The sequence below is a fragment of the Syngnathoides biaculeatus genome, chromosome 1, assembly GCF_019802595.1.
Source record: "Syngnathoides biaculeatus isolate LvHL_M chromosome 1, ASM1980259v1, whole genome shotgun sequence".
Taxonomy (NCBI): domain Eukaryota; kingdom Metazoa; phylum Chordata; class Actinopteri; order Syngnathiformes; family Syngnathidae; genus Syngnathoides; species Syngnathoides biaculeatus.
In genome coordinates, this window is record NC_084640.1 from 1,025,850 (window position 1) to 1,045,574 (window position 19,725).

At 38.4% G+C, this 19,725-nt stretch overlaps 1 protein-coding gene across 3 annotated transcripts in view; it reads left to right on the forward strand.

Annotated features, from left to right (window-relative positions):
* The window catches only part of angpt1 (angiopoietin 1), a 63,100-nt gene that overhangs the window by 39,797 nt on the left and 3,578 nt on the right, over positions 1–19,725 (forward strand). For all 3 annotated transcript variants that reach the window (XM_061815867.1, XM_061815901.1, XM_061815809.1), the window contains 4 exons: positions 5,693–5,808; positions 6,805–6,906; positions 9,900–10,066; positions 16,790–16,920. In XM_061815867.1, the coding sequence (XP_061671851.1) occupies positions 5,693–5,808; positions 6,805–6,906; positions 9,900–10,066; positions 16,790–16,920 (516 nt within the window). The remainder of the gene's footprint in view (positions 1–5,692; positions 5,809–6,804; positions 6,907–9,899; positions 10,067–16,789; positions 16,921–19,725) is intronic.

The following is a 19,725-nucleotide window of genomic DNA, read 5'->3' on the forward strand; positions in this document are numbered from 1 at the left end:
ATCCCAACATGACCTAAAACCAATAGTCTCATTTTCTTAAAAAAAAAAAATGGGGTGGGGGGTATTTTGTGAATCACAACCTTATAATACAAAGTTAAAGACTTTAAAAGAATATATGGATCTATGGTCTCGTTGCATGTGTTGCAATTGAAGACTTCTTACAGCATTTGGGACATCCCGCATAAATGCTTCGAGAACCCTACAGCACTTCTTGACATTTTTCAACAAAAGTCGGGCTATCATCACAAGTAGATAGCTGCCGCACATAATTAATAAATGTTGCTTGCTTTTGTAATTTTAATGGGCCATGCAACGTCAGGTCACGGGTGTACTGACCTGCTTGTAATCCATCTGTTTAGTCTGCATTTGTGTATGTAACATTTAATTACCAGAGGCCTTGGAGACCCTCTTGGCTCGACTGCTGAATATGTATTATCCTAGCCTCTTAATGTAGGTCCAAGTACAACATATATGCAAATTGGTTTACTGGAACCGTCAAGTTGAATGAAGTTCCCTATGAATAAATATTTGATAATTTTTTACCCTCCATGCTTTTCGGCACCGTATAAGGTCTTTGATTGAGTATTACGTTTGTGTCTCTTGAAGTGACGAGTGCCCATCTTAACTAGACGCGGTGGACGTGCAATGTGGATGCTGCTGTGTGGTGGGTCCTTCCCTCCACTGCGGTGTGTTTCAGAGTTGAGGCGGGTGTGGAGGTTAGAGGTCGCTTCTTTCCTAACCCCGGACTGAATAATTCAAACTGTAATAGTTCCTGAGGGAAAGCCAGTCTGAATGAGGTGAGAGGTGGACGGATGGATTTCACTTATCATTAGACATACTGGCCTTGTTTTTCAATTGCATGGAAAAAAAAAGAGATGTTTTTTTTTCCTTAGCTTATTGTTTCCATAAAAATTGATGAGTGATGTTTGGTATTTCATGCCAGCCACTAAAAATGCTTGAGAGGCATCCTTAAATATGAACATTTCGGGTCTCAGGGGAAAATTAAATTTAGAAAAAGACTGAATGTCTCGAATGTACTAAAGGTAAAGAGGATCAGTGGCTTACGATGATTCTCACACGAAATATAGAGGTTCCAAATGGCAAACAATGAAGTTTGGTTGCACATCACCTAAAAGTAAAAAGGCCGTCGCATATAAGAAGATCCAGAAGAAGACACGCCCAATTACTGCCATACTCACTCCATCCATTTGATAAATTTATATCTACGGCAGCAAAGTGTTTTTGTTACAAATATTCACAGTAATTATCACTTTACTACTGCATTAGCTTTGGTTAGGAGTCAATTATAGTGTATTTCGAATATTTATGAGCTACTGTATGTCTGTCTGTTTCTTTCGGCTTGTCCCTTTCGGGGTCGCCACAGTGTGTCATCTCAGATGAACGCACATATATGTTTGGCACAATTTTTACGCCGGATGCCCTTCCTGACGCAACCCTTCTCAGGGAGTGGAGGCCCCAGTGGGATACGAACCCACAATCCTTGGTTTACCAAACCAGTGCTCTAACCACTGAGCTACGGGGCCTCCTGAGCTACTGTCATGTTGCTAAATATACAATATTTGATAAATCCGCAAGTAAAACAATCCAAAAGTGCTACATGAAGTCTAAGGTACCATAAGATTGTTTTAGTAATGCTATAATGATTGCATGGCAATTATAACGCAGTTATATTCTATGATTGAATGTTTAAAAAAAAAAACTTTTTGGGTGCCTGTACTTGTGTACCAATGACCATTATATATATATATATATATATATATATATATATATATATACACACACACACACACAGTATAGTACGTTTCTTGTTCATTGTGCTAACTCCACAATCGTAAAAATATGTTAAAGTAGCTAATTCTAATTGCCTCTGCTTTTATAAGTAGAAGGGAATTAGATTTGTAATCATAGTTTATGAACTCTTGGCAGCAGTTTCTATTAACTACAGGGTATTGACATTAAAGTATGCTAGAAAGTGAAAGCAATTTGAGGTTGTTTTGCTAATAATATGCTGACTCATGTCTGCTAGTCATTTTATTTTTCACAACACTGATTTTGTACCTTTTTTTTAAAACTAACTAGTACATGTACAAGATTTCCATGAGCATTTTCCAATATTGAAATGAAAACAGATATTTTTGATGTGGCTAGATGAAGCAATTTGTTTAAATTGTATTCATTACCCAAAGATCATTAGGGTGCAATGAGCCGCAGACTGCCATTAAAAGTAATTGACCACAGCTTTGGAACACTCTTTAAAAGTTGTTGGCTGCAAAATAAGAATTGTTTTACAGTTTTTTGTTATCTCATGGAATTGAGGTTATTCATCATTTTTATTGCCTCTTAGAAGGAATGAAACTGATTTATTTATAAAAAAATGTATTTAAAAAAAGATGAGAATTGTGCACAACAACAACTTATAACTGCACAATAAACCTGTAAATATTGGTTCAAACGTTGTTTCGTAATGTTCAGTATATGTATTATTGGTAAGCAATGATCAGAAAGGTGGACCATTCTGGGTCAGAAATACAACAAGCCGGTTGGAAGATACATCAAAAAATCAATTCATGCACATTTATTTTGCTTACATGTTTCGCATGGATGTTTTGAACATAGGCTGTACTTGTTTGAGGGAGTTATTTTTTTGTTCTATATCAATATGTATTTTTGAAAATTTCACAAGAGCCCTGTTAAAATCATCAATGTAACGATTGCTAACATTAGAGCTTGTTCGTTGCAACTTTCTTTTCCAGTGCAGTATTTGTCTGTTTGTGTGCGTGAGTTGGAAAGCATGACCATTAAATAGTACTGACATAATTTTGTCATGCTGTACATCCTTCAAGCAAATATGTGCTAGAAAACTATGGGCTCATGTAGTGAACCGGGCTCAGATGTACTTAAAGACTGATTACAGTCACATGGGAGCAGTGATGTCTATAGCAGTCCATTTAGCTCCAATTTTCACTCTCTTCACTTCCAGGATTCGGGCTCATTTGGCACAAGTACTGATTTATGCAAACACCCAAGGCCTATTGGTCTTTTCACATGAACCCCCTGCTGTATATGAGTCCCCACTGAACCACTACATATTTTACTACAAACAAATATTGGGACATAAATAATATTCAGAGATCTGGGCAGCAAGCGGTACAAGGGAACCAGTCTTATAGCGCTGTGTCCAGTCCCTGAGCGGTTTTCTTGCACTTTGGGAAATCGCAGTAGTTATTGCGAAATAATTGTCAACACTAATTTTAGGTCCCCAAAAAAGCCTCCACCAACATTAACCTCCAAGACTCCTGATAAGTACCCCGCTGTCAGCCCGCTTGGGGTAAATTACCGCCTGACAGGGCTATCCTTTGTTGTATTAGAGTCCGGGGAGCAAAGGCCCGCAATGTCGACCTGTCACAGCAGGAGAGTCTTGTCACTGACACTCAATACTTTGTCAAAATGGCCAAATACTGTAGTGGACCCAAATAAATGACCCAACTTCCAAAGGAGGGGTTCTGTGCAAAGGCGGATCAAAGTAAAAGCAGAGGATCACTGACTCATTTCACTTTCCAATGACATCTTCTTTGACTCCACAATTCTAAATATAAAAACAATGGGGTGAAAACTGACATGAACCCATTAAGTGGGAGAGGGGAAGGCGCAGAAGAAAGAGGATGGTAAAAAAGAAAATCTGAAGGAATTTCCATCACTATAACAAGGCTTGGAAAGTAAATATAAACCACTTGTTATAACAGGAACTTGAAATTTATAGCTTGTAGTATTTTGTCCATAGCCTCATGCTTGGTTTCAAAATAGTACACCCATAATTACCTTCAGATGGAAATGGATGCAGCTGGGCTGTCAAAGTTCGAAGCCCTCTCGGAGAGGGAGACAGAGAGAGAGAGAGAGAGAGAATCTGGTCGGTGAACTCCGATTCTTCTGCTAATATGCTAGTTGACCCTCAGATTTTATCATGAAGTTACAAGATACTCGCAGTGAGACTTTGCTGTCTATCTTCTGCCTTCAGATTCTCCAACACAATAATGAAAACCTCCCAGGTCAAAGTTATACACAAATTTTATATCGTAATGGAGGGGACCAATAAAAGATGAGTTTCATGAGGAAAAATTATATATAAACTTCCAGAAAACAGTAGCGTTTCATCTATGGAAAAATACCTGGGGCACCAAACGATAGGTAGGCTACATCGTGACTGATGTACATTTTGTTGGAATTACAATTTTCCTTCCAACAGTAATGTCATGAATCACACTAACAGCAAAAGTCAGGAATGGTTTATCATAAACTTTTGCAACCACATCAAAATTCACTCTATTACGTGCTACACGTACTGTGCATAAACGGATTTGTTCACAGTTGATTTGCTTGTCTGGACTCTTTTCCTTGATCACTTAAACTGCTGGCCAGCCACGTGGCGCAAGCTTTACAATCATTTGCAGCAATATTCATATTCCATGAGCTAGCAGGCTTAACAAGCAGCGAGGTTGCCTCATTTGTGACCGCCTCGCTCCATATGTCATCTTTCAAACTGAGGTTTGAATTGTATTAATAAGTACTGCAACTCCCAATTGGATCAGATGAACACTGGTAGAATGAATACGCATAGCACTTTCACCGACTCTTGTACATACTTATCATAGTAGTGGTGTGTGTGCAATTGTTTGATCACTTAAAAAAAGATAATGAAAGAGTGATTCTGACGAGGACACCAAAGGCACTTTATAGTGATATTGAAACTTCCGGTGAAGAAGGCCTTGAGTGGGATGTTCATATCTTATCTGCCTCATTTGAATGCCGGCCGGGACAGTGTTGTGAAGAGTTTGCACGCTGTCGTCTTCAAAATGGTTCATAGTAGCATATCGACTGTGGACAGCCCAAGGACAAGAAAAGAAGACAAGGCCCCGGTTAGGCTGGTTATATGTTTTTTTACCTGTAAATGAGGGAAGCAAGTTGACTAACTTGAAGATGTAACAAACAAACAATCGTCAGGTGGATGGCAAAAGTATTGTAGATGGGTGGATCTGCTTAGGAGGGCCAACAGACGAGGCGAGACATCAAAGTACAAATGGAGGAAAACGTGTTAACTGGGACTTTCATGGGTTTGGAAGATGCAGACAGCTGCAAATTTGTAATTATTTACAGCTCAGAGACCACAGACTGAAAAGATTCCAGGCTTTGATGATTGCAGCTGGAGTATTAAAGTATTAGTGTACTCAAGCAAACTTCCCTTTGGAGCAAGAAAATCCGCTATATGACCAAACAAAGAAAACAGGTGAATGGACTTCCTGTGTATGCTGGACTAACAAGTATAACTGCATGTTGACGACACGATGGTTTGAAGTAGAACTTGGTAAAATGTTGCTTTCTTTATGGCAGGTTTCTTCAAAGTTAAAAGTTAAATACTTTCATACCCTTAATTTTTTACAAATATGATCATCATAAACACAAACAAAGGCTCCTAACACTCTTCAGTGTTGGGTCTGAGGTGACATTTTATGTTCAACAAAAGATATATTTATTTAAAGTTTTTGTCCCATTCTCTTCCTAATGGGCTCTGTTTAGAAAAAACATCACTATTTATGTATCTTATGTATATAGTATTTTGTTTTTGTTTTCTGTTGTTTTAAATCGGCAGTTTATTTTTCTGTTTTTGCACCCAAAGTCCCAAAGGTCCTCGATGAAGAAAAGAAGTTCCGTGATTGTGCTGACCTCTACCAGGCTGGTTTTCATAAGAACGGAGTCTATAACATCCAGATCAACCTTCAAGAGAACAAAAAGGTGAGAAACCACAATAAAACGTGTTCATAAGCCCTCTGTCATGTGAAATCATCACTTACTTACACTGTTGGTTTAAAGGAAAGAGTTTGTTTTCTTTGTGTTGAATGAAAATGACTTTGCAAATGAGCGAAAGACACTGAGCCACCGGGGGACATCTGCCACTGATGAGTGCAAGCTGTGAATACTCATGGCAGCTTTGAAAATGCTGGAATTTGGCGATGGGTGAGGTGCGAAGCCGAACATGTCGGGGACACCAATGTTGTGTGTGTGATGATATGTTCTTAATCTCAGCGCTGCTCACCACCAACTGATTGATGAAGGTGATAATTTGATGAATGGAGAGGTTTGAAGTAGGTGTGAGTGGATCGTATCCGTCAAGCCCCCGAGCCACTGCTAGAATCGTCTCAAAGGTGGCTAGTGGATATTTGTGTGAACGTCGACGAGATGGATGTGAGACCATCTCCTGGAAATGATTGTGTCAGGGGTACTTCCTTAATTATACTCAGCCTGGGATCATGTATGTTCAGCTGTGCGGGCTTGCTGATGTGAGAGACCTTCTCTACACCACGCCGGTGTCTCAAACTCAAAACATTGAGCAACCCTGCAGATAGACCCACAACCCTGCATTATCAGCTTACGCACATTCAGGTCCAAGGTTAAGGGCCATATTACACCCAGGTGTCTCCTGGTATGTGTCCATCTCAGACCTCCACTTTGATCTAGACCCTCTGATGAGGAACACCTCTAGGGAGTTGGTAGAGGATAAGGAGACGCTGATTAGTTTTGAGTGGGACAGAGATACATTGAGTTCCCAAACATGACTCCAAATAAACTGACCCCTCATTGTTTCTGGACAGCGCTGACAACCACATCATATACTCCATTTGTTACATCTTCCAGTTATGCAGTATTCAATCTAATAAATCCCCCAATTGCCAGGCCTCTGGGTGCTATCCTTTTTGCATTGTCAAACTACAATTTTTTTTTTTTTTGTAGGTATATTGCAACATGGAAACAGCTGGCGGGGGATGGACAATCATCCAGCGCAGAGAAGACGGCAGTGTGGATTTCCAGAGAACGTGGAAGGAATACAAAATGGTGAGACAAGACAAATACCTGCATCATCTACTGTATGTGTAATCCACAAGAGAAAATATTGGTGGTCCTTTTACAACAATACACATGTTGTAAAACTATGTTATGAGCACCACATCCTGTCTCAACAATACTTTACTTATCAGGTTCTGACAAATATCATGAGGTTTTTGGCTGTAATCAAATGATGAAAAGGGTCCACTAATCCATTTGGAAGACTTCAACCAGATGTTATTTCTCCTCAACTTTAGCCCCCTTTTTCTATTAGAAACAGTGTCTAGGGTGTTTTAGACCCGCCAAGATGTTATCCTTCCCCTTCTCAAACAGGAAATTATTGTGTGTAAATATGACAACAACACTTTTATTTCGACTCTGTCGCATTGCTTTGGATGTTTTCGGAGAACGTCACGTGTTTGTCGTCACGGAAGTACCAATGGATATATAGCATGGCAGCGGTAACGTTTTCAATCTATGTTCTGGACCAACAATGAATTGCATTTATTATTACTGGCAGTCCAACCGGTGACTTTACTCTATAAGTCACCACTATATACCCTCAAATAGCTGTCAGTTTATTATCAGATGGACTCTATGTTTATATTTTCCCAGATAAATCTGCTCTCTCTCTAGTTTAATTTCCCTTGCAGTCCTGTGGACTGATGTATAATTTACTTGTCAGGATGAAAACGAGCTCAATGACGTTTTGAGATGTTATAAGCAGGTAGATCATGTAACTCAGACTGCTGTTGTAAAAAAAAAAAAAAAAAGATAAAATGTTTTGTAAGATAATGTTATTAACATCTGGGGTTGAGAAGAAGTCAGAGCTACTCTACTACTACTGCTACTCTACTACTCTTTGCTTGTGTGTGCAGCCCGGAAATTAGTTTATTTGTTTGAAGAAAATAAATCTTGAAAACAGAGTTTGTACAAACACTGGACAAAATATAAATTGTTAACAATGTAATAGTAGTAATAAGGAAAAAGACAACTGAATGTCATGAAAAAAAATCACTTTATTGTGATTGTAACAAAGTCGAGTCAGTGTAAAATACTGTTTAGCCAAGACCACACTCGAAAAAAAAACAATAACTTTCAACCACTACAGTCACTAATCTTGAATTATAATATTAGCGGGAAACATCTGAGGTTAAACATAAACAATATGGAGACACTGCTCAATCTCTGATTTGTTAAAATACTATCAGAACTTTGATGGCGAATAACAACAGTGTCGGGCACATGTTTGTTTCATGGTGTTGTATAATAAGTAACATGAAGCATAGAATTGGGGAGAAAAAAAAACATAAATCATGTAATTACCGATAAACACACTGTAGTCTTCTGTGATGTCATGCATGACCCAGTTCAACCCCCCAAATTTTGCTTCTCCCCAATTAAATGACCTCAGAGGAATACAACATGATTTATATAAAATAATGTAAAATGTCTCCAAATTGTTGCTGGAATAAATAAAATGGGGAAAATACAGGGGGAAAAACATTACGCAAGACCAGAAGGCTAAGGCCCCGTGAGACTTGACATGGAAAGTGTAAAACCCGAACAGGTGCACAAAGTTGTAACTGTGAACCTTTGGTTGACATTCACAAGTCATTGTGGAAAGCAACAGTAACATTGTGTCACTCTCTCCTTCAACAGATTGGAGGTGATGGGGTTTTATAGTTTTAGTACTTTTCACATTCTTCGGCTTCATAGGATTTTATGAAAACCTCCCCCACTCCTCAATATCGGCAAGTTAAACTTATTGTATTAGGAACGTCCAATCAGTTTTAAATGATTGGTGATAAGTTAGAGCAACTATGCGGAAATGCACATAGACTTAAATTTTCTCTATGGACAAATATTGAAATGGAGTCTGGTTCACAACAGGAGACCAAATTTATCTTCATTCAGGAGAGAAATGTGTTGTGTCGAAAGAAGAAGCTATAAAAAGGGCCCCCACTCACTTTTTCTTCCACCCTCTCTGCAGGACTTGCCTAAGCCCCCAAGAATGCGCCATATTTACTTTCCCTCCTTCCTATTCCTCATCACCACACACACTAAGCACAAACACAGACTTTGCCTCCACCACCATCATCATCACCCCACCACCACCACCACAACCTTCTCCCTTTTCCATTTGGATCGCTTTTGTCAGACCTTTAATGTCATTCCACTTCTTGCTATTAGCCTCTGCACTACACTGCTGCCAAACGCATTCTGCCTTCATCCGGTGGCGCCGCTCATAGAAAACAATTAGCAGTTGTTTTGGTGTGTCTCAAACATGCAGTACAAACTGAATTTAGGCAAAGAAAGAATGATTTTAACATGTGTGACGTCAGTGGAAGAAAGACATGAAACGTGGATGCAAATTGATGTGTTGCCAATTCAATGAAAATTTCTTTGGAAGTCTCAATGGGGACTATCAGGGGAGATGCATGTTAAAAATATGAATACATTCATGAATATAGCGAGAAATGCTTGGTCATAAACAACCAAAGGTTACACAACCAGGCATCCTCCCATTGCTTTTTTTTAGTTACACGAAAATACATAATATAAACATGTTGTAAATAGAATAAAGGGTGACAATGATGATCATGGAAAGAAAATCTATTATTTTCTGTCATCCCCTGAAACTGCTCACTTCATGTTCTATAGTTCGGCTTCAAAACCATCTGCCCCCAGAACTTTGGGGAAAACAGTAGTCGTATTTGATGCGGGGGATTGTTAATGTTTTTTATATTACTGTTTTAAACACTGCGTAACACTAGGCATATATATTTTGTCTAATTTAATCCCACACATGGTTAAAATATAGGATCTTTTGATCAGCAAAGTGGAAGCGAATGAGTGAAACATAACCACAGGGTCATGTTGTTCTTGTTACATATTCTTCTAAAGTTTGAAATCCCCAGGTGATATGATACTACAGCATCACTCTTAAAACAGCAGTTTTCCAAGACAATCATTAATGATTTTGGCCTCTTTTATTTCAGGGTTTTGGAAGTCCATCTGCAGAGCACTGGTTGGGGAATGAAAATGTTTACCAGTTGACCAGCCAAAGGCAGTACATCCTCCGCGTGGAACTAACGGACTGGGATGGACACCAGGCCTTCTCACTTTATGACCGCTTTCAAATTGGCAGTGAGAAACAGAACTATAGGTAATGATCCCATAACTGCAAAGAATGTTGTGTGCTTTTGTGCAGAATTTAAACCTGCACCGCTCGCAAATTCAACATTTTTTGCAGAGGTTCTGGACTGTGTTGTACTATGTGGTAAAATGGATGAGAGCTTATGAAACCATAAAAGAGATTCCTGTATCCCAAACTCAGAAAAGTATTTCAACACACACTACCCAGATCATTTATGATATAAAAACCCATGTATGGAAATCACACTTTTTGGATGAAGAACAGGAGTTCGAGTCAGTGAGATAGTGTGTTATTTAAACTGACCTGCATGTACACTCTAAGGATATTATTCAAATTGAAACATGCTTAGTATGCTTCCCTCCCAATGCATTTGAATGGTGAGGCAATTTTCCTTTTTTTTTTAGGTCATTCATACACTGATACACAAGTTTAAACAAAGCAATACTAGTATCAGAGGAACAATCAGTTAAGAGAGCAAAAGTAGTGGACTAGTATCATGCATACTATATTGGGTTTAAGTCTGGAGCTTGATTTTGCCAGTTGAAAAAGCTTCCAGTTCTTTCCCTTGAAGACTTTTATTCATTTTGGCAGTTTGGTTGCAGTTTTCCTTAATTTAGCCAATATAATATTTCATTTAAGTTCTGATTTTAATTTTCCTGATTCCATCCTGTGGTACATAATAAAAAAAAAATAGTAAGGCCCTCCTAAAAGAAGTCACAAAAGCCCAAACATCCAATTTAATGTACCTAGTCTATTATATGCTTGTACGTTTTAGATACAGTAGTTTATTTCTTAAATCTTAACCGTTCTCCCACATTGATAAAAGATTAGGTTCAGTCTCATCACTGCATGAAACTTTCTCAGTATTTTTAAACCAACCATCCATTTTCTTTGCCGAGGGTCATGGGGAGTGCTGGAACCTATCCCAGCTGTCAACGGGCAGGAGGCGGGGTACACCCTGAACTGGTTGCCAGCCAATCGCAGGGCACATTGAGACAAACAACCACATTCACAAGCACACGTAGGGGCAATATAGAGTGTCCAATTAATTTTGCATATTTTTGGGATGTGGGAGGAAACCGGAGAAAACCCACGCAGGCACAGGGAGAACATGCAAACTACACACAGGCGGGTCCGGGATTGAACCCGGGACCTCAGAACTGTAAAGCCAATGCTTTCCCAGTGGATCCACTGTGCCTCCTCTTCATTATTTTCTAAATTTAAAATATTTGTATTGCTAATGAGATGTTTGCATCTTCAATCATGTTGATCCTGTCCTGTAATCCTGTGGAGAAGTCTTTTTGATGAATCCAACTCAAACGTATCACTCTGTTGTCTGTGTAAATGTCCTTTGAGAGGCACATTTGAGGGTGTGTGTGTGTGTGGGGGGGGGGGGTCTGTTTATTCTTAAGTGGGTTAGTGATAACAGAACGCAAACTGTGGCAGATGCTTGGGATTCTCAAATATGGAAAATTGTGGCAAAAATCCAAATGTTCCAAAAAATTGGTGGCCTCAAAGAAAGGTTCTGACATCTTCGCTTCTCGAGTTTTCACAGTAATGCGGGTACTTTCAGACAACAGCTCCCTTCCTGTTAAAATGAAGAAAAAATAAAATAAAAAATAAACGTTCTGTGACTTATAAAATCCATTGTCTCAACTATTTCGTACTTTTTCTGAAGAAAATATTGCTCTATCTTCTGTAGAACTTTTTGAATTGTTGCCATAGTTGATTAATTATAGTTAATTAGTTAATTGGGAGAAATGTCTTGTGAGTACAGACGTTTTACCTAACAAGGCTTTAGTCTTGGGGGTAGACTCTTGTGCTTTTGGAGGGAAAAAAAGATTATTATAGAATTTTTTTCTTCATTTTATTTTTTTACTCCAGGTTTTTTAGATATTCAAGGAAAAACTGCATAACTTCTTCACAGATAGCTTACGTTATAATTTTTATCTTGAGCCCTGAAAGGGGTCCCCAAAATCCTGTGATCAAACTTTGCCATAACCCTAATCCTGCAAATCAAAAAATGTGTTTTTTTTTATCATTCCTTAACTTTTGTATTTTAAAATTTGGACTTTTGGGGATTCAGTCATTAAATATGAAAAAAATCTATATGTACTTCTAGATATCCTACATAAACTATACAAATCTAATGAATGATGAATGGTTGGAAAGATGGATGTTTGTTCCTAGGAGGAAAAAAATGGTCAGACATTTGCAAATTGCTTTTTTAAAACATTGGCCAACAACAACCTGAAGGTACTACCTCATCATGTGTTCTGGGACCTCTGTGTATTTGAATGTCTTAACCCACTATTGAATGTATTGCTTTTGATTGAAGAGGATGGAAGTGAGTAATACAGTCTGCTTCATATTGAGTCAAAGACTATTTTAGTTACTTTTCAGGACAAACAGCTTGCTGTGTCAACAAGAGTCAGATGATTGATACCGATTGATCAGGTCCTGATGAGGTACAGACAAATGCAGACAGCAAGACACACACAGCAAAGAAAAATAGGACCGGTCCAACAAAAACCAAGCAAACTCAAGAGAACATTCTTGGTATTGCTCTCCAAGAAAGGGTTATATTCTTGCTACACATACATACCATCACCTTTTAAGCCCCCCCATATAGCTTTCTTTAACTACATAGAGCATTTTCCTTTACTTTTTTCTTATTTTTAATTGATACCTGCAGCCCATTCCAAAAAAAAAAGCTGGGCCAGGGTCAAAAAAAGACAAAGAAAGTTGTAAAATGCTCAAAAACAGTCCACATGTTATTTGGACATAGGTAATTGTCATGATTAGGTAATAAAAAAGGAGACGCACCAGAAAAGGCTCATTTGTTCACAATCAAAAATGCAATGAGGTTCATGAGTTGTGATTGGTCATGCTGCAGGCATACAATTTAAAAGGAGTGAATATTCAGCAATGAACAATCGACAGACTGAACTTGAGGCCCACAAAAATATCACAATGAAGGATTCTGTATTTTCAGTCTTCAGTATAAATTGTGATAAAATATGCATTATTAAATGAATGAAAACTAATTACTGGTTTTCTGGTTAAAATCACACACAAGAAAATATTATTGGGGGGATAGGGATAAGAGACTATATATAGTTTCTTTCCAATTAATTGTGTGAGTATGTATACTACTTGCTACCTTTTCATGATTTTAAAAATGTTATTTTAACCCATAACATTAACGAATGCTTCTTTTTAAAAATTAAAATGCTAAATCCTGTCTGGATTATTGCACGACTGATTGACTGGTAGACTTCTCTTTGGATTGTTAAAAGAGGTTCTAAATACTTTCGTGTCTGCTTCTTGATTGTTTACCAATATAAAAACATCTGAGCACACTCAGGCTTATCTTAGCAAAATACGGAGAGAACGTTTCTGAAAAAAGCGTTTCATTTGATGGCTGTGAGATATTGCAGGAAGAAAAATATTTATTGCCCTGCGGTTTGCGTTTCAAGAAAGTTTCGGATTCATCTGAACTTTGTGCAGGGTATTGCTTGGATTGGTCTTCATAAGGTTGCTATATGACAGAAATAACCTCTGTTCATAGTAATAGACCACATGTTCGTCGATCTGGGGCCCCGCGTCAATCCCATCTTGGGCTGTTGTAATTCAACACGTTTCTCTTGTGTGTTAGGAGAAACAACACAGAGCCCTGATTTAGGCATATTTCTCTACATTCAATTACTGAGTGCACTTCCACTGAGTAAAATGTTTAATTATATATTTTCAAGTATTTGATGCATACATACATATGCACATAAGCTTGTTTCTAATATCGGAAAAGAATCAAGCAAAAGCCTTTGTTTCTTTATTTAGTCTGTTTTCAGCACAGTTTGATGATCATGGTTTTATAATCCAGCATGATGTCAATCACGGTGACCTAGTTTCACTTGGAATTGGTGTCAGGAAAAACAGTTGGCCGATATCCGATGCCTTCTCTGTTTCTTTTGTTGACCGTCGGTGTATAACTCTGATAGCACTTGCTATATGACTCAAAATACTTTAACACTTGGTAAATACTGTATAAGGATGGCACCTAAATGACTTGCAATTAGAAGATCACATTCAACACAAGAATTAAGCTTAGGTTGGGGACCAAATCAAACTGTCTTGACATTGATACAGTTACAAGCAAGTCATGCGTTGGTTTGATTACCGAGAGAGCGCGATCAGCCCATCATCCGATCAGGCAGGCAAATGCATAGTTCAAAAGTACACAGGTGACTCAACTGCATTTTGGAAGTAGATTTAGATGTTTTGCAAACACATCTTCACTTTGCGTGCCGCATAATGAGCTGTCTGATTCGAGCAAGTTTTATCTTCATTCTTATGAGGGATTATGATTTGGCATTTCAGGTATATCTTCCACAGATTGAGTGTGAACATCGCATGATCCAAATCACACAAATCAAGCATTTGCTACAGCTCTTTTAGTCCAGTACCCTAATTCCTGGCCTACGGAGCCCACCTGGTTATAAGTTTTACCGAGTACATTTGTAAAGGAAATACCATTTGGTACATACATATGCCGCAGCTGTGTAAAAGCCGCAAGTGCCCACATTCAAACACGAGATATTCACAAAGAAATATGGGACACAGAAAAAGTTTAACACTAGCACAGCGCGAGGAATACCGCTGCCTTAGCAGTAACGCTAACAGGGCCAGTTAAAATAAAACTTACTGGTAAATATCGCTGAGACACGCCAGTAACACAGCGCTACCGCAGCGCAAACAGGGCTGGTAAAAGTCATTTCCTCTCCACATATATTCCACCGGTCTCATTCTTACCTTTCCTGTTCGAGTGCCCCCTTGCAGCCGTTAGTAAAAATGCAAAAAATAGCCGCATCACCGTATAAACTGCAGAATTGAAAGCGTGTGAAAAAAGTCACAGCTTGTAGGCCAGAAATTACAGTAATAATAATGACAATGTGAACACTAAGTTAACCAGGACCATACTGACATTGTTGACAAACAGTCCACCTGCTTTGTTTTTTTCTGGACAGGGATAGACGGCATAGGGCTCAATTACTAAGCCTACGTTGTTCCTTATCTTTGTCTTTGTCACTTGGGTTTATGACTTGAGCTATCTTGAGATGATTCTACTACAAATTTTGCGCAGAACATACCCTGACAGGAAACATAGCAGACAGCAGATGTCTGTCCACTTCGAACATGTTGGTCTGGTAAATATGCTGGACACCCAGTAAACACAGACTTATACTAATTTAAGTTGCCTGTCAAAGTGTCATGCTGAAAATCCTTCTTGATGATGTTTCTCGGCAATTCGTGAGTGCAACAGATCTTATAACGGCTTTGTAAAACGGAGACTAAATAGTTAACGGTGTAAGTCTGGCCTTTATCAGAGTAGTAGCAGACCTCATCCTTGACACAACATGTTTTCTTACTAGGAATTAGGACTTACTGGCTATTCTACTCGTAAGTGAATTGGTATGTTGTCAATCAAAATATAATTTCAAAGATATATCCAGCCTGCTAGATTTCATTGTCGGGATGCTTGCATACTTATTTTAATATTATTTTCTTGAATTTTGGCCAATGTCCACTTGATTATTTACTTCTGGGTCCCTTCTTCGTGAACAACTTAAATGTAAAATATAAAGACCTGCATCCTTCCACTGGTTTACTATAGTTATTGTTTTAATATCCAACAGTTCTTTTTTTTCTACTCCTTTTGCTCCTCTTTCTACAGATTAATCTTTTACACAGCTGTATAAATAAAGGACTCTTAAGATACATGACTCTCTTTGCTAAAAGGAGTCTAAAAGCTTCACTGAGGTATGCAAACCTACCGCATATTACTTTTACTTTCACTGCAGTCATCAAGTGTCACACATAAAAACAGAAATAAAACAAACAGCTAATAGAAAATCCCATCCATTTCATTTGTTACTCATCGTGCAAAACAAGATAAAAAGGTTGTGAGTTTGACTTCATATTGTACCCATGTTGAGATGAAGTCTGACTGAAGACACGTGGCTGCATTTTTCAGACACATTCACTTGGGCAATAAGTGCCGTCATTTTGGATAGCGTGAATTTTTCGGTCCGTACTTCCCCTGCTTTGGCATGCTTGGAAGAGGTGGGCCAGAGCCTGGCAGCATTTCTCATGCAAAAGTACATGCGTGTGTGGAGAGACATGTCATACAATTCCAGCAATCCAAGTTATTTTTGAGAACGCACGCCAAGCACAATACAAAAAGCAGAATGATTGGAACTTCTTTGTTCCGCTTTCTAATTTTAGTTTGAGGTAAATATGATCAGTTTGTTTTGCAAACTTCAATATTGTGGTACTTTCCTGAGACTGGTCATGTCTTTTCCTGCCATCTGGCTGTCATTGGTTTTGATGACAAGTTTGTTTTTGTTTTTGTTTTTTTTTTTTTGGTGAATGGATCACACATAATAACATCAGGCCGATTCCAGTAGCAACAAGTGGATAAGATCTGATGAACCCTCCATAAAACGGCATTTTCATCCTAAATCTAACATCTGCTTCCAGTGTTAGTCAGTCTTTCAAATGTTGTTTTAGGTGTTCCACATAAGCTCATTCACCACAACAAAAATGTCTCTCAGGAGATATCTCTTGCAGCATGTTGTGTCTTTATTGCTGTCCGTCACTCACACTCCTCTTTCCTCTACCTCACACTGATGTGTTTTCATGTCCGGCCTCCCACCTCTTGATGTCTTTCAGGCTGTTCCTGAAAAGCCACAGTGGGACGGCAGGCAGGCAGAGCAGTCTGGTGATCCATGGAGCGGACTTCAGCACCAAGGACATGGACAATGACAACTGCTTGTGCAAGTGTGCCCTCATGTTCACGGGTGGTGAGTTCAGATCCACGCGAAGCACCATACACGTGTTGCTAACTAATTTGATGACTGTTGAAACATCTTTGGGTTTTTTCACATACTTGAGCATTTTCCGGGATGTGAAGCTAATGAAGAGGACAAGACAAGCAGGGAAAGACGGAACAAAACATAAATATGTACATATGTATCTACTGTATATACCTAATGAAAATAAACCTTTCTGCATATGCAATTTATGGAGCACGATGAAGGTGTACATTGAATTACAAATATGATTTGTGATGCAAATGCCCTTCATCTTTTAACATTATCAATTGCTATAGAAGCATAAAAATGACTGAATTTCAATAGCAAAAAATAAAACACTGAGCCTAACTCTAGTTTGACAATGCAAAAAGCCCACCGACAAAAATGGAGAATTGAGGAACAAGGGGAATCCATCCATCCATTTTCTTAGCCACTTATCCTCACGAGGGTCATGAGAGTACTGGAGCCTATCCCAGCTGTGAACGGGCAGGAGGGTAGGGTACACCCTGAAATGGTTGCCAGCCAATCGCAGGGCACATCGAGAAAAACCGCCACACTCACAATCACACCTAGGGGGAATTTAGAGTGCCCAATTAATGTTGAACATTTTTGGGATGTGGGAGGAAACCAGAGTGCCCGGACAAAATCCACGCAGGCACAGAGAGATTATGCAAACTCCACACATACAGGTTTGGGATTGAACCAGGGACCTCAGAACTGTGAGGCCAACGCTTTACAGCAGAGCCACTGTGCCCAAGGGGACTCATAAATGTGAATTTATATTTCAAATGAATTAGTGAATAAACTTAATAAAACAATGAGCATAAAAGACAAAAACTCTTCCATGAACAATTTTGGAAGAGGTTTTGTTCATGGCCCAAAACCAATGATCTGATGTTCAACTTCACAAGTAGGCCGCAATGTCCATACCACATCAATGCATTTCTGACCAAGCTGAAGCCTTTCCTGCAATATATACAATGGGCTAATATTTCAATATATACTGTAATATCCATCCACACCTATTAAACCTCATTCTTCTTGCTCTCCCAAATGCAATGTGGTTGTAAATTGAGCAAAATATAAAAATGCTCAGGCGCTGCACCAAAAGTCAGCCTGATTTAAAATTACACTGCTTCTCCTGCCTTGAAAGTGGAGCCTAGTGTCCCTTGCTGGGTTTTAGCTGTTTTCTGACAACCAATCAAGCGTTTATAAAACCTGACTTTCTCATTGGAATTGCCACATGTCGTTGTGAATATTATGTTACGATAAAAACAGTTGTCATTAGGTGACCAGACAACACCCTCGTTCCAAATGGTTCCTTGCTTCAAGCGCCAAGGTTTCCGTACTCAGGACTGGTCTAAATCCAGCACTGCACATAGTACTTAATTTATGGCCTGCAGTTATAAGAATGGGCCTGATATTAAATGATGTAAGTGAGAAAAAAATGAACTACAGTAAAATACTATTTTGCTACATCAGTGAGGGAACACGGAGCATAGTCTTAAGGATATTCTGTGGTCAAAAACAGCATTAAATGCACAGGGGCCCATTAAAAAAAAATAAATGAAATTTTTTTTGGCTTTGTCAAGGTGCAATGGCCAAGTAAAGGGACCCACGTGAATCTGATTTAAACAATACATTGCCGCTAGACTAACTATCTAACATAAAATGTGGAGCTATCGCTATAGATTTTCTATTTTCTGCTGGGTGAGAAATCTTGAAGTTTTTAACAAGGAGATAAATTGGATCCTTTTGGGTTGAATACTCTTATATTGTTCTTTAAATTTTTTCCCCCATTAGGGAATAATAAAGGTAAAAATACGATAATGTGTCATGCATAATGCGGACCCATGTATAATACGGACCCCTAAAGTTGACCCCAAAATTCTGGAAAACACTTTTACCAACATTTATTGTGAATTTTTTCAATGTATGGCTTTGCTTCTGGCCATATGATCAAAACATTAAATATTATCTGTATTTTGTAGTTGTAGTTTTTAAAAGTAATGAAGTAATTGTTTTGAATTAAGCACTTTATTCGAACATGTGGTGCTTAATTTTTATTTACGTTACTATTTTGACATTCGCAGCCATACTTTTAATTTGCAAATGACAAAATACACTGTTGTGCTGCTATGTTTGATTACCCATGTAGAATTTGTAAGATGGGTACAATTCTATAAATAAAAAAATGAAGGGCCAGGCAAAACATTTTAATATATTGTTATGGGATTCGAATTAAACTGTCAGGTATTTTAGAAAAGCGTTATCATTAAACAAAAGCTCACCAACAAGAAATTAATGATGATTGTTGTTCAGTCATCTGTCATACTGGCAGGCTATGTAAATATATGACCACAACTGTACGTGTTTGCAGTCATACCCCTGCCCAATTGGAATGAAAATACAACTTTCTCATAACCTATAAGTGGCAGTGGAACATTTGAATGAAAGTATACAGCTTTTTCATAACCTCAAGAGAGCAGCCTACACTTACAAAATGTTTTTTTTCTCTTCATTTTTTCATCCCCTCTACAGATAAATAATGCACAATGTGAAAGAAAGAAATGTGCATTATACACAAGAAATATCAATAATCCTTTAGAATATCGAACTGTCACCATCATAAAGCACTTTTTAACTATATAGAGGGGGGTACTTCAGTTGGCTTTGTTTTGTTACTCGACTTCAGCGTCTTTTCCTCCCTTGTTTTGTTTTTTTCTTAATACTGCTTCCCAAGATTGGTACCATTTTGGACAATGAAACATCAAAAGACACACACACTCACAC